This window comes from Polypterus senegalus, chromosome 10, assembly GCF_016835505.1.
Source record: "Polypterus senegalus isolate Bchr_013 chromosome 10, ASM1683550v1, whole genome shotgun sequence".
Taxonomy (NCBI): Eukaryota; Metazoa; Chordata; class Cladistia; order Polypteriformes; family Polypteridae; genus Polypterus; species Polypterus senegalus.
The window spans coordinates 31,959,886-31,975,744 of NC_053163.1; the positions used below are offsets into that span (position 1 = coordinate 31,959,886).

Here is a 15,859-nt window from a genome sequence, read left to right on the forward strand (position 1 = left end):
AGGCAAACAATCAATCAAAAATTGAGAGGAGCTGTTTGGACTTTTAAGTCTGAAAAGTACCACGCGATAGATCAGCCGCAAGTAAGCCCAACAAGCAAGGGAATAATGTAAAGGTAGTGTTTAAGCATCTTTTTTTTTTAACCTGTAGGGGTGCGATCAGCCCCCCAGCTCACATCAGGCTAATACGGTGGAGCACTTTAAAAAAACTGCTCAAAACACATTATTTTAACATGGCTTTCTCAAAGCTTTATCTTAGTTTAATCCTGATGCTCTGTATATTCAATTAATTATCATTATTATTCATGTTGGCTCCAAAATCCGTACTAACCCCTACTTTCTCTTCAGTTCTTTTTCCAGTTTTCTGTGGTGGCGATCTGCGCCACCACTGCCTGATTAAAGCACCGTGATGTCCCTACGTTGATGGATTAAAGGCCAGATGTCCACATGACCGTCATCATCAAGTTCTTCCATGAGAACCGTGAATACAATGAGGACTGATTGTGAGGTCATTTATGTTAGGTAGGATCCCTAGAGGGGGCTGGGTGGTCTCGTGGCCTTGAACCCCTGCAGATTTTATTTTTTTTCTCCAGCTGTCTGGAGTTTGTTTTTTTTTTGTTGTTGCTGTTTTTTCTGTCTTCCCTGGCCATCAGATCTTACTTTTATTCTATGTTAGTTAGTGTTCCCTTATTTTAAATCTTATTTAATTTGTCTTTTTTCTCTTTCTTCTTCATGTAAAGCACTTTGAGCTATATTATTTGTATGAAAATGTGCTATATAAATAATTGTTGTTGTTATTGTATGTTGCCATCTTTAGCACCTTTGGAATGATGGAGTCACACTTCATGTTGACATACCTCATGGGACCACCAGCTAATTGTAACAACAGTACACAAAGTATGGCCACACAAGACTAAATAAAAAAGTGACCCGTATCATATTTCTGTCCTGCTAGAGACTGACAACTAGTAGCAAATTGGGAGAAGTAACAAGAAGAAGAGCTGTAGATGAGAAACAAAGTGGATATTTTATATCTAGGAAGTCAGAAAAATTATCATTGAAGCTGAAATGTAAACCAAAAACTAAAGTCCAGAAACACTGTCTAAAGTTCTAATGCCAGAAACACTTTTAACAAAGAAACTCATTACAAGTTTTTAGGAGTTTATCTGTAATCTCAAACAGAGACAAGACATCAGCACTGACTTTTTATCCTGAAGCACTAAAGATATCAAACACCGAACACATTCAGTTTCTTACTCTACAACAAATGCTTCAAAATGGCAGCACCCATAAAAAACTGAAATGGCTTCAGAAATGACTATAAATTATTTTATCACCATGAAAAAACTTACAATGACAAAAACTGTTACAAGCTTTGAATACTTTTTGCTTCAAAACCCAAATTAGGAGAAATAATGTAAAGAAAAGCAAAACAGAAAGCTCAGAAAAAATAAAACAAAACAACTTCAAAACAATTACAAAAGTAACATATTCTGGAAGTCTAAGAGAGAGCATTGAGAAAAGGTTGCTCATTTAAACCTTGGTGCCTATATGTACGGCCAGCAATACACCAACAAGCTGCAGGGGATACGTTTATGGATAAAGGACTAAAAAATAAATCCTACTAATTAGTAATTAGTAAGAAAATGTACTTTTATGCCTTGACTATCCTGTATTTAGGGGTTACTGTATAATTTAAAATTAGCAATCTGCACATTCTAAATGCTCAAAATGTGTCCAACATACAGTTGCACCCTCCTTATGCAATAATTCTTGTTAAGAAGGCAGGCTCTATTGTACACACGGAGATGGACAGTTTGACATCCATGGCAGAGCGACGGGCACTGAGCAGGCTCCTGTCAATCATGGAGAATCCACTGCATCCACTGAACAGGATCATCTCCAGACAGAGGAGCAGCTTCAGCGACAGACTGCTGTCACCGTCCTGCTCCACTGACAGACTGAGGAAACTGTTCCTCCCCCACACTATGCGACTCTTCAGCCGGGGGGGTAAACGTTAACATTATTCAAAGTTATTGTCTGTTTTTACCTGCATTTTTATTACTCTTTAATTTAATATTGTTTTTTGTATCAGTATGCTGCTGCTGCTGGATTATGTGAATTTCCCCTTGGGATTAATAAAGTATCTATCTATCTAATTATCTCTCTATTATATAAAAAAAATCCTTTGCCGCAGCAAGACTTTTTGGAAGAGAGATTTTTTTTAAGCCTCGCGAGATGAGACTTTTGCCTTGAAAATTACTTCAAGTCACGCCCTCCTCAAACATTTTCAAACAAGACCACGGTACTCTTAACTCCCATTCGTGTGAATGCTTTTGCCAGGCACACTTCCTGCGTGCTCAGCTCTTATACATTTTAACATTTTCCACACTTTATGCTCCCAATTAAAGAAGACGTATTATGTCCAAATCTTATTGAAGAATTTCATCATGAAGGGTTATCAACATAAAAAATGAATACATGGGCAATCCTAGCACCGAGAAACGAGGAAGTCAAATGTTGATCAGTTAAGCATCAAGTTAGTTAAATGCGTCCAGAAATGACGATCGGTTACACGGCAAATTGGTTAAATGCATAACAATAGACTTTGCTGAAACAGTTGGTGGCAATTGTGCGGAAGATGAAAACAACAACTTACAACATCATGAAGAATATCTACAACCATTAACAATGCCAAGTGTTAAAACGCACAAGTTACTGTAGAAATAAGGATGTATCCAAGAAAGGCAATGTAGTACATCTTCCGCAAATAACATTAGACAACAAAGGAGATCTTGATATGCCATTCATATTGTGATGGATGGACGGGGATCGTGCCCTGTCGGGAAGCTTTGGAGAACAGGGGACCAAGAAAAGGGCAAGCCATTCCCTGGGGCATGAAAGGACAGCCACCCTGGGTTACATCGGGGCCATGAGCATTGGGCTGTAACAGTCAAGCCTGTTGGGCTACATGGCCACCACCAGGGGCTGCTGGAATAGTTCCGGAGCCAGGGTCTGCAGCACTTACACCTCAACTAGAAGTGCTGCCGGAAGAGGAGCTGGATTTAAAACACAGCACTTCCGCCACACCCGGGAGTGCTGCTGGGACTTAATTGAGGAATGCCTGGAGTACTTCTGGGTGTGGTACATAAGGGGCCGCCTCACTCCACTCGGGAACTGGAGTCGGGTGGAAGAGGATGGAGCTTGCAGGAGAGGAGTGGAGGCGGTGAAGAAAAGAAAAGGATCGAGTTATTGGGAAGATTTGTGGTTACATTGTGTTGTGCAGAAAGTAAAAACCGTGTGTGTTTTGGGGACATTCTGAGTCCATCTGTTTGAGTCCAAGGGTCAAATTCCACAGCACTAAAACGTTAACAGATTCCAGTTAGAATAGCTATTGCAAAGACAATTAACAAATCTAAGAGCCAAACATTTGAAAAATTAGTTTTCTTTAATAGAGAGAAAGAAACGGAATTCCGTCACGGGCAGTAATACGTTGCATTGATGCATATGTCACACTTCACAGGAAAATTAAAATCTATTTAAATTGTAAATCCAGATCCCCATTCGTGAGCAGCAGAACTGCAAAGAGGCTAGTGCACAGCGCAGGCAAGGGGGCTGGCGAGCAAAGCCCCCTAATTAATTATTAAAATCATAATTTTAATGTGTAATTATCTGAAATGTATGTTTTGTGCTTGTCATTGGTATGGTAGAGTTAAGTGTACATGCTATCTAATTAAGATTAATTAAGTGTATCTTAAGTCTACATTAATGACAATACCAAATACTGTCAATATTGTAAAATCTGTTTTAAAAATTCCATATATCTGTAATAAATGAAAACTAAATAAACTAAAGGTCTACCCCAGTTCCTAATTCCAACATATTATATTAACAATTTCTAATTTAAACCTTATAACAAAATACAAACTAATTATAAGAACTTGTTTTTTTTTTAATTCAACATTATTCGCACATCAAATGTTTGATGGCTGCTGTTTTAGTTCTAAACGGGTTTTAACAAATGTTGAATGAATCCCATAATCGATAAAATATGAAGTCTTCCCCCACCTCCTAATATTATGCAAATCTAGCTGTTCTTGAACTTTTCTGCAGGCGTCACTCATTTAATTCTCAAAATTCTGTCAAATCTCTATAAAAAAGTAAAATCTTTTTTTTTTTTTATTTAGAACATCTTCACGACCTTGAAAATTAGCTATCATCTGGATACATGTGCTATTGTATACCTCAAATATTAATAATCGTGTGCTTGTGTAGCTCAGATGAAAAAGGGCACTCTAATATAGCTAACAAATGAAAACTAAATCGTCGCATTCCGTAGTTAAAAGACATCGCAGAAGTCATCAGTCAGAAACGCGGCCTTGGGTTGACATGCGCACTGGTGTTGCAGTTGCCATAACCACGGGAAGTTCTGCTACCAGTAAAGGTCAGAGGCTTCTTTTTGATTGTGCACTGTAAGTGTACCGTAGAAGATTTGAACTTTTTGTTTCTTCGAAAATAGTGACATCTGGTGGTTTTCAGAGGTCATGCCAAGGAAGCAATCATATAATCCCTAGCTAGCAGCACGTTTTTATACTTTACTAATCCTCAAGGGGAAATTGTCAGCCAATCCACAGCATCCCTGGAGCGATTTTCAGGTAAATGGCCGTGCTGAAAGGCCCAACGGATTAAGATGAATACTTTAACCCCACATTTTCAATAAAAGCCTAAGAATGCTATTTGCGCTTATTTTTATCCTACGATAATCAAATTGCAATGTGTGCCGGTGGAACAGGGCAAAGTGAAAGGAACAGTGCAAAAGGTGTTTAGGGAAAGTGACTACATTAGCCCACATTATCAATAACACGTTGTAAGCTCAAGTACAGAGGAATATCACGGTTGTCGGAAATGCCCCGAAACTCCTGACTGCTTCTACTTTCTATATTTAATTCAGTATCGTCTCTGTATAGAATACGATAGGTAGCTTCACATCCCATTTTATAGCATCTCCGGTCTGCAGCACCACCCTTCTCCATCTATGACATCAAAAATGTAGTGGTGTGGGTTGGATTGACTGTGCTCTCTTATCTCTCTGCCAAGCTTTTAACATAATGAAAACATAATTTACATTAGTCAGTCAGTTATGGGTTCGAGCACTAAAATTTAAATTTCAATCGTTAAACTCTCTGGAACAACGTCTCTTTACCCGGGGGAAGGTGTCTCGCTTGCACCCCAAGCTAAAACCCACTTATCCATATTAATGCTCACTTCCATTTACAGTTCGAATCAGCTTACCTAACTTCTATGAAACCCGCACACAACAAAGCGGTTGTTGTTCCTTCAAACTGTGTGTATATGTACCGCAGTTTGTTATTCGTTTTCGGCATTTACGAGTAGGAATGTTACAACACAGCTAACAATTACGCTCCGCATGTAACTGAGGCTCAATAGAATAAACCAGCCTGACCTCTCAAGTAAAGACTCTCGAGAACAGCTCGATTGCTGTTTAACAGAACGTTAAGGTTATAAGACAGTGAAAGATTTATGAGCGTCATTTCACCACACACACAGCACGGATAAGGTCTGTATACGATGATTGTATGTTATTTTGTTGTAACTACTGTACGTCGGGTGGGCGTGTCCGTCTGATACGTATGTCAATCAGCAGAAAGTAATACGTCGCCCCTTAATACATGTAATATGTCAGCCAATAGAAAGTAAGTTATAGGGTAACGTAGAGCGACACGTGACGCGTCTATACCAATAGGAAATTAAATATGGCGTCGGCATTGACGAGGAAAGGGAGAGAAAGGACAAAGTTTTCGTTTTCGTGGCATACGCAACCTTATTGTTTTACAATACCAGTTATGTTTTAGGATTAAACTGTCTAATATGTGAAGTTTTTTACTAATCGGAAACGACATGGATCCATCAGCGCAGGAGTTACTTTGGTGTGAGTATGGCAAAAGTCGATTTTTAGGGTTTAGTTAATTTTACTTATAGTGCATTACTTACATGAGCACAATGCAACGTTTTGTTTTATTTACACACTGAAATCCAGTTGATGCGCGGGGTCTCCTTTATTAGTTATTATGACGTTCACTCTGTTCTTGACCAGTGTATCCGTAGCTCACTAGTCGGATCATATTTTGCTTAAATATTGTAAAGTTATGGTATCTAGTATCAATTTCAAGACAGTGGAAAAGAAGAACCAGATGCATTTTTTATGAGAGTTTAATTCAACTGGATCCAGACTTTTAAGAAAAGTATACAGTTCATATAACACTGCACTGACTGAACCGTTATTTCACTTGGCCCTAAAATATGAACGTAGGCTTTATTTTATTGCGAATATGGAAAGCCTCCCCTTTTCAAAATGTGTACACTTTGTTGCATGACATCCTAAGACAGGGAAAAATGAAAATTTTATTTAAGCACAACAATCCACTTTAGCATAGTGCAAATAAAATTCTGAAACGGTCTGCAGATTATTACAACAATAACAACGTTTATTTAAATAGCACATTTTCATACAATAGTGTAGCTCAAAATGCTGTACAAAAAGAAAGTTACAACATTACATTACATTAAAACAATTAAGATCAAGCAAGGATATTAAATTATAATATATAATGATATTATAACAGCAAAATGCCTTACAATTTGTAATTGTAAACTTGTTCAGTCTATCCAGCCGCTTTGCAGATCATAAAAAAATGTAATTGTCTCCGTGGTGGTGATTTTGATTAGTTTATACTGGTTTTAGAGGATTTTGTTGTTTGGAAGTGTTTTTCCAAGTAAAGAATCCATCATGGATGGAAAGATGCTTTCAAGTGAACTTTGTGACAAAGCTAAAGAAAGGCACACGCCAAGCAAGGAATATAAAATATTTCAAAATCTTTTAAGCATCCAGTGGAATACAGTCCTGGTCATCGTTAAGAAGTGAACGATGTATGACATGACTCAGATCCTGTCCAGATGAGGCCAGCCCTTCTTTTGAATTCATCTTCAAACATGGCGTATATGCATTTGACGATTTAAATTAAAAAATGCATTGCCTGTATAATGAAAGTATTTGGGTTTCGGTTCAAAGAAGAAAAAAAAAGCCCAAAAACATATAAAATGTCCACTTTGACGCAGAAAAAGCTTTGATACTGTATAAGAAAATGTGTGTTCTATGTCTCTGAGGCATCTTTGTGACAACAAATGGGATCTGGAAATAAACATTTTATCGTATATTTCTAGTACTATTTTTCTTGAGGTAATGAAATGGTTTCTGTTCACTTGGGGTAGTTGGGCCTGTTGGCAGTGGGCCTCATGAAAGCAGTTCTCACATTAATTTGGAAGTAAATGAACATAATACAAAGCCCATGGCAGGGACAGTTTAGCATCAGTTTTGTCTTTCAAAAAATTTACATCGGAATATATCCTGTTAAATCTGCTTTTAACATTAACGTCTTTCAACATGCATCACACCTACACTGGAAAACATGCATTTGGCATGCAATTATTTGGATATTTCACACTGCAGTGGTATGCAACTAGCCTACCGCTAGAGAGAGAGAAAGAAAAAAAAAAATCAACAGACAAACATACTTTGAGGAAAGCTGCCCATTTTGTCCTTCTGGATTTGATCACTAGTTCCAGCTTCATTTTGGACCATGAAAAAATGTATTCTGAACTCCATGGTTGATTATGGCTGAAAATTCGTCCTCTTTGTTTATAGAGGCAGCCTTGTGTAACAAATTGGACTCGTCTCCACACATGTCTTACGTTTTCTGGTGGTGGAATCAGCACGTCCCACTCTGTGTAACGGAGGCATTTGTATTCAGTGGCCATCATTTCACATTTTTCTCAGGTATATCCCCCATCTCCGATTGTTAGCAGCCTCTCCGTAGCCCCAGGCTGCATATTTGCTTCATTTTTGTCTTGTATCTATTGGCACTCCTTATCAGTATATTCTGGCTTGCAGAAGTAAGGTTCTATTCAGACAATATTGTTGGTGAAAAATTACACTATTTGTGTAATGGTGTGTTACATGCTATCGTAAAGTACAAATGTCCATGTTGGAACTGCAAGTTAATCATTTTCAAAACAAGAATAGCGTATGCGTCAGTCACTACACAAGCGAGAGGAAACCACACTCTGAGGTTGAAAGGTTGTTGTGGAGGAAGGCAAGAACTGAGGGCAGAGCATACGCCCAGTCTTCATTTAAAATGGTTGACTCTGATTATATTGGTGTATTTTTTGGAAAAGGCTGGCGATTGTGAGATGTGACAGTCATGTCACATGGTCTCTTATCAGTTTGACTTGCAAAGGGTGGGTGGGAGTGTAAAAAATGTACTCTGTGTCTTATTTATATTTTGCTAATATAGCCTCTTAAGATTCTGTGGGTCAGATTAGATCAAAATAAATGTTTTTGGTCAGAATGCACAGCAATACATTTGAGAAAAAACCCAATACATGTTACCTTCCAGAGAACACCCTGCCTACAGTAAGGTATGGTGTTGCAGCAGCTTATCATGGGGTTGTTTCTCAACAAGTAGGACTGAGGCCGTACAGAGCTGGTGTACTGGGAAGATGGATGGGTGTAGAAAATCTCAAGCCCACAGACAGGAAGTTGAAATTGGGATGATGTGTCTGCTTTTAATGTTAGAATGATCCAGAAAAACCATAGTGTGCCTGAAGGACAGGGAAATGATTGTCTTTATGCAGCCTAATCAGACATCCAACCTAAATTCCGTTGAAAATGTTTGGAATAAACAAAAGAGGACAATCCATAATACAAACTTCTCTAAGAAGGAATATGTGAATTTTAGGTGTGCAAAACTGATGACTGAGGCCTGTAATATAAGAAAAAGATGGCTTCACCAAGTTTTACCTTAGGGTGATGATCCCTTATTCAGCCCAGTTGTAATAGTTATTTTATTTTACTAAAGGGTGTTGTATATAATTTTATAAAATGTAATATGTGGAAAAGAGGAACTCTTGTGCCTTTGTATTAAATCTGAGTATTTGGTTTGTGTGAATGTAATAAATGAACATGACAGATCTACTGGATTGCATACATTCAGTCAATGTAATTATTACAAATGACAGCTGAATGAATTACGACTCTCACAAATAATTATTTTATTTATCTAACTTGGTCTGAAAACAAGTCTTCAATTAAAATTTACCTACTGAAGTAATTTACAGTGTAGCAGATGGCAAGTAGACAGCATGAAAAATAAATTATTCAATTTATATGTTGCTGTCAATGAGTTAAAACTCAAATTCAGTTTTATTCTCTCACTCTCATTGACCTGATACAATGAACTTGCCTCTTCCTATCTGAGTTGATGGCGATTATCTCCATTCTTTTCACAAGAGCAGAGATGACTACAGTTGGTACTGTGGATGATGCCTGCTCAGAAGTATTTGTTGTCCCGGCAATCAAAGATAAGATGCCCTGTGACCGCTATCAGACTATCATGAGGCATTTGTGCTTTAACATCAAAGACACCTGTGCCGAATGTGTGAAACACAACAGATTTGATGTGATCTTGGACATCTAGCAACATTTTGTTGACAACTGTGTTTGAGTTACAACCCAGGGAAACATATTACTTCTGATGAGCAACCGTTTCCAACTAAGGTCCGTTGTTCTTTCTTCCAATACATCTCAAGACAAATTTGGCATAACGTTTTGGATTGCAGCAGATTTGGAGACAAAGCATGTGTGCAGTGAGTGCTACTCCTTATTTAGGAAAAGATCCCAGTCATCCCACTGAAGAAAGACTTTCCGAGATTGTGATCATAAAGCTTATGGAGCCTTTTCTGGATAAAGGCAGAATTGTAACAACAAACAACTTCTTCACGTCGCTTCATGGAACTTCCAACTACAAATAAAGTCACTTCAGTATGTGAGCAATACTCCATGCTAGTGTTTAGATCTGGCATTTCCATGCTGATGGTGTATGCATCCAAAAATAAGTCTGTCTGCATTCTCAATGCCATCCACCATAATGTGGAGATTGGGCAAGATTGGAAAAAAACAGCATTTTCAGATACAGTCGATTCCTGTTAATCGGACCACATCGGGACGCAATCATTTTGGTCCTAATAACCGTCTGGTCCGATTACACGAACATGCCCTATACACGTGCAACCAAGACAGGACGTGCTATAAGTAACATATTAAAATATCATTATGACTTTTATTGTGCTGCACACGCATATGGCGAACGTACAAACAAGAACTACGTACATGTACGATTGCTTACAACTTTGTTTATTGAAAAAGAAATCTACAAATTCTTCGAAACGATCTACACGACACTCAGCATGCAAAGCACAATAAAAAAGGTTACATTACCAAATTCCAGTCAACGTTTGAAGAACTTGTCTAGTGTGATCTGATGCATTCCGTTGACACACTGCATTCTCATTCTCTTGTTTTACCAAGTGTGAAATTGTAGTCTTTGCCAAGCCGGTAATTTCAGCCAACCGACGCTGAGTAGTGTTTGGTGGTTGTTGCCTGATCTGATCCAGGAAATCAATTTTTTCAGCTAACGTCAAGTCCCGCCGTGGCATTTTGGCAGACAAGACACGCACAGTTCACAGACTAAAAGAGTTCTGATGAAATCTTGGTGTTTCCGGGTCAAGATGTGGCGGTCAGGAGAGCCACAAAATGCTTGCCATTCAAAGCTTCGGCACTAATAGCGTCCAGTTTGACTTTCTTGAAGCAAAAGCTTTGTTGTGTAAACTTTAATCCTGATTGACAGGAAGGAATTCCTTGCATGGACACTCTTGTTTACGCTTGACTTCATGTCGCCAGCTACTGGGCCGTCCGTTTTAGGAAAGAAAGGGCAGGCATGTTCACCCCCACTGGTTTGCACTTGGTACAAATTTTCTGACTTCCTGACCTTTGATAAAAGCATAATTTCTTCTGTGGAGCCCTGGGATTCTCCCGATGTCGCTTACCCGCTTTACATCCGCTTTCCGCGGGCGACTTGTGGCTTCTTTTTCTTATTCTCTGTCACGTTCTTTGGTCCGATTAAACGGAATTTTGGTTCAAATAAGCGAACAATATTAGGCTTATGTAATATGATCTGTTTCGGTTCTTTAGGATTCAGTCCGAATAAGCAGCTGGTTCGATTAACCGGTGGTCCAATTAACCGGAATCGACTGTAGTGACTTTTTCATGTATGAATGTGTGTGTGCATGCGCAAGAAAGGCAGAGACAGATTTTACTGGAATTCAAAATTAACACTTTTACAAAGGGTATAACAAAACAAGTGTGCTTTTATTCAAGAATAAAACTGAATAACAAAATATTCAAGTGACAACAAGATACCAAGAAGACATGATTCACCAGTGTTTGTGTGCCTGTTTATATCCCTTCAGCAATATCTTTTTTACAACAAGCCAAATTTTACACCGGCTGTTACAGAGTCAAATCAAGTATATGATTTTATTATAGTAATAATAATAATAGTAGCTCACTACTCACAACGAAGTGAGCCCAGGCTCGAATCCGCAACCTTTTGCTTACATGGCAGCAGCTTATACTTCTTCACCAGCCAAGCTTACAGTTAGCTTTCTGTCAATTAATTTTTGAGCTTTGTTTTTTACTCATTGACAGCAACATGTAAATTGAACTTTTACTCATTGACAGCAACATGTAAATTGAATGATTTCTTTTTCTTTGGTTATATTCTTGAATAAAAGCGCACTTGTTTTGTTATACCTTTTTGAAAGTGTTTATTTGATATCTGGACTTCAGTATTCACACATTATACACTTCACATCAGCATTTTGGCAATTATTAGTTGAACATGAAAAAGTTTCTGTTTTAGTTATGTGTTCATCATTTCTTGCCTCACATTTCCTGTCATCCTACATTTACACATATTGTTGTAGACACAGTATTCCAAATAAAGATATATTATTTTCCGTATACAATTCTAGGCACCTCCCACCCAGATGAACAGACCTGAGCTGGGAGAATTCCTGCTGCGTCAGTGGGGGATGGGATAGCAAGCTGCTTGCTGCCTGTGCTGACTGACACATTTGCAAAAGAAAGACGCTGATGAAGAGGTGCGAAGGAATTTAAGGTGGCACGGCATTGCGACTTTTTTCATACACTTCGGGAATTCTAGTGTTAACTGCATTCAACTTTTTGAAAAAGTATCCTCAAACTTGGACAACAGGAAGTGCATGACCTTCATACAGTTGCAGTAATGACATCACACAGTATACACTCAGTTATCCTGCCTAGCAATGGCCTATCAACAAAGGCTTGTCCATAATGAAAGAAAAAATACTTTGGGGATTAATCTGTTTTGTTTTAAAACATGCATCTAAGCACAAAATAAATATGATAAATCAATAAAATTAAAAGCTAAATTCAAATTGTGACACAAAGACAGTGAGTGGGTGTGGGATTCAAATCCAGAATGCTGGCAGTCTGAGGCAGCAGTGCTCATCACTGTGCCACTCCATTAATGAAGTCATCCTAATGCAGTCCTATAAAAAGTAATCACCCCCTTGGAGTTTTCACATTTTATTCTTTAACTTTAGTTTCTTTTTTGACACTGATTAACAGAAGGCTCTTTATCACAATGAAAGCAGAACTCTGAAAAGTGCTCTAAATTAATTACAGATATAAAACACAATTTATCACATACGATTTCAACCCCTTCAAGTCTGGATTTAGTAGATAGAACTTTGTCAGCCATGACAGCCTCAAGTCCCAGTGCATAAGTCTCTCTCTCTTCATTAGCTTTTCATTATGATACTCTATTAGTTCTGTTGTGTACTGGTGTATTGCTAGCATTGTGTTAATGTTCTATAAAATGCTTTATTTTATTTACAATTCTTTGATATTTCATTAGTAAATGCAAAAAATGATGTAGTAGGAAATAAAAGCTAGCATCAAAGTTATTAACGCTTGTCTATGTGCTTGTATTTATTAACTTTCTAACATTAGTAATTATGTGTTTTACTTTGGGAAACACTTAATTTCTTTGAATTCCAATAATGCATTTTACTGTGTAAAATTAGTTTTATTTCTTTTGACCTGGAATGGTGTATTTTACTGTGGAAAGTACTAAAATGAATTTCTGAATGCACTCTTGTTTTTCATAACACCAGAGTGCGTTTTTTCATTTTATTTCTTTTGACTCTGTACATGTGATAATATAACTACTACAATTTTAATTAGCTCAGATCAATACCCAGTGTACATTTTTCTTATCATTTACCAGGTAATGAAGTTTATCATCCCACTGAAGAAGGTCTTTCCATGTCTGAACTGAGAATAGTGCTGGTTGGGAAAACAGGTGTTGGGAAGAGTGCGTCTGGTAACACCATCTTGGGCAGAGAGGCGTTTCGGTCAGTGGCCAGCTTTGCATCTGTGACCAAGGAGTGTGTAAAATGCCAAGGAGAATTTGAGGGGAGACATCTTTGGGTAGTGGACACACCTGGCTTGTTAGACACGTCGCTGCCTGCTGAAGAGCTCAGATCTGAGATAGCAAAGTGCATTTCCTTATCTTCCCCCGGCCCACATGTTTTCCTGCTGGTTATGCAAATTGGACGTTACACAGAGGAAGAGAAAAAGACTGTGATGCTCTTCCAAGAGTTCTTTACTGAAAGTACATCTAAGTATGTGATGCTGCTATTCACACGTGGGGAAGATCTAGATGGCAGATTGATTGAGGACTTTTTTGAAGAAGCTGGTGAGGACCTCCAAAGACTTGTGAAGTTATGTGGTGGCAGGTATCACATCTTCAATAACAAGAATAAAGAGGATAGAAGACAAGTGGGAGAGTTGCTAAAGAAAATAGAGGCAATGGTGGAAACAAATAATGGGAGCTGTTACACCAATGAGGTGTATGAAAAGGCTGAAGAGGAGATACGACAGGAGGAAGACAGGTTAGCAAAGGAGGAAGAAGAATTAAGGCTGGTGGAAATGAAAAGTCTGAACAACATGAAGGCAGCAAAGAGAAAAAGACAGCTGGAGGAAGAGCCTTGCTTAGAATGTGTTCGGCCTGCGTTTTTCCTGCATCACAAGAGTCAAATCACACAGAAAGGGCTAAAACTGAGAAGAAATCTGGGGAGGCTTTCCAGGCCTTTCAGCAGAAGACTTAGGGCAAAAGCTGAAGTTTCAGGCCACGTCCTTGAGAAAGTTAAAATTCTTGTTGCGGCTGGTGCCACTGGTGCAGCAGTGGGGGCGTTGTTTGGAGTGGCAACCCCACTGGCTTTTGCGGGAGGAGCTACCATTGCTGGCAAAGCAGCATTGGCCATTTCTGGGACTTCTGCCACTGCTGTAGCTGTGGCTGGAAAAATGGTTGGAGCCGTGATCTCTGCCGCAACATGCAAGACGGCAGTGGCATTAGGAGCTGCAACAGGGGTTGTCCTTGGTGGGGCAGTGGGCACTGTGGCAAGTACCGAAGCAGTAAAACCAGCAAAGGGAGCAATGGAAGCTGCAGAGTCCGTTTTGGTCATGGGTGCAGCCACGGTAGGTGTAGCAGCCAGTTTGGGGGCAGCCACAGGAGCAGGTGGAGTGGTAGCAAATGCTGTTAGAGTGGCTGCAGCAGCAGAAAATACGCTTGGAGTCGCAACTGGCATGGAGACTGCAGGGAGTCTGGGAACAGCTGGAATGAACACAGTGCTGGGCAGTTCCTTTGCACAAGGATCAATTGTATCAGGAAAGGCCATGGCCACAGATACTGCAGTCAAAGTCCTCACAGCCCTGACAGACTTGGGCAAAGCAGTGGCAAGTATTGCAGTAGCCGGAGGCCTGGCATTCAGAGTCGTGAAAGAAAGAGTGCAGTCAAGATCCATGGAAGAGAATGGTGATGTGGCATTTACAGAAAAAAGGTCATTTGAAATTCACTTGAATAGATAGTATAATGATAACAGTAAAATGGACAACACCAAAGTTTAAAGTTTTTGTTGGGATTCTTTGCTGTATTCTCTAGTATTTGACAGTTGTTAATAACTCATATTTAGTTCATGATTTGTCTTAAATTGCCATGTCATCTTTAAGCTGTTCTGAACTTGTGGTAGCAGAGTGATTGCTCACATGGATACACACTTCAGATTGACTTTTTAGTTGCTCTTGGCAAGAGTCGCAAGAAACCAAGCTGCCCACCTGCTGATGATGAGAGGGTATGGAGTTTTAGTACGGATTTCTACATACAATAGTGAACTACAGAACGAGAGTGGAGGACCCCAGGAGCACCCATGGCGCACTTACTATACCCATTTTGCACTTGTTATCGCACTTAAAGCAAGAGTGCTGCCAGACTGTTATGCCAATGTAGTCTTCCATGTTTGTGATTTGAATTTTTACCTATTGAGCTCCGATTGCCATTAGTGGTTTGTTACAAACACGAAACATCTTTGTAAGTCAAGGTGTTTGTCTGTTTGTCTAATTATAGCACTAGATGACATAAGCCATTAAAACAGTGAGTTTCACTATGTTAATGGTATTTAAAAAATAAATGTTTGCAGTTCATGTATTGTAAAGAGTAAGGTTTCTTGTCTCCATTGTTTTTGTCACTACCAGGCTGCTTAGTTTAATATCCAAGAATACTGTAGAAGAGATTTGGTTTAATCTTCTTATGTAATACAGTACCGTGGCTGTCTGTCTGTCCAGGATTTTAAATCACCTGTATCTCGCAAACCGTTTGAACTATTGACCTGAAATTTGGTACACATATACTATGTGATGTCTAGTATCCGCTTTCGGGGTGACGATTAGCCTCTAAGGTTATTCCTGTGTTTTATTTTATTGTGCATATGGACACTGTTCTCATCCCTACCACCTTTGCCGTCACTTCCCCAACCTCTTCATACTTTAAATCATTCTTGAGGC

The 15,859-nt window shown here is 38.9% G+C and overlaps 1 protein-coding gene across 2 annotated transcripts; it reads left to right on the plus strand.

The window, feature by feature from the left end:
- The first annotated feature begins 5,776 nt into the window (after positions 1-5,776).
- LOC120537036 (immune-associated nucleotide-binding protein 9-like) lies at positions 5,777-15,516 on the plus strand. Of its 2 annotated transcripts, XM_039765640.1 has the most exons (3): positions 5,777-5,947; positions 11,947-12,075; positions 13,245-15,516. In XM_039765640.1, exon 3 carries the CDS (start codon positions 13,283-13,285, stop codon positions 14,885-14,887), a length of 1,605 nt encoding a protein of 534 aa, XP_039621574.1. In that variant the 5' UTR covers positions 5,777-5,947; positions 11,947-12,075; positions 13,245-13,282; the 3' UTR covers positions 14,888-15,516. The 2 variants fall into 2 exon arrangements, with proteins under 2 accessions (XP_039621574.1, XP_039621573.1); XM_039765639.1 differs by lacking the exon at positions 11,947-12,075.
- Positions 15,517-15,859: the final 343 nt, after the last annotated feature.

Coding starts and splice junctions, on each gene's coding strand:
- LOC120537036 (XM_039765639.1), top strand. CDS start 5,917: ATGGATCCATCAGCGCAGGAGTTACTTTGGT. Junction 5,948..13,244: donor AGCGCAGGAGTTACTTTGGT/GTGAGTATGGCA, acceptor ATCATTTACCAG/GTAATGAAGTTTATCATCCC.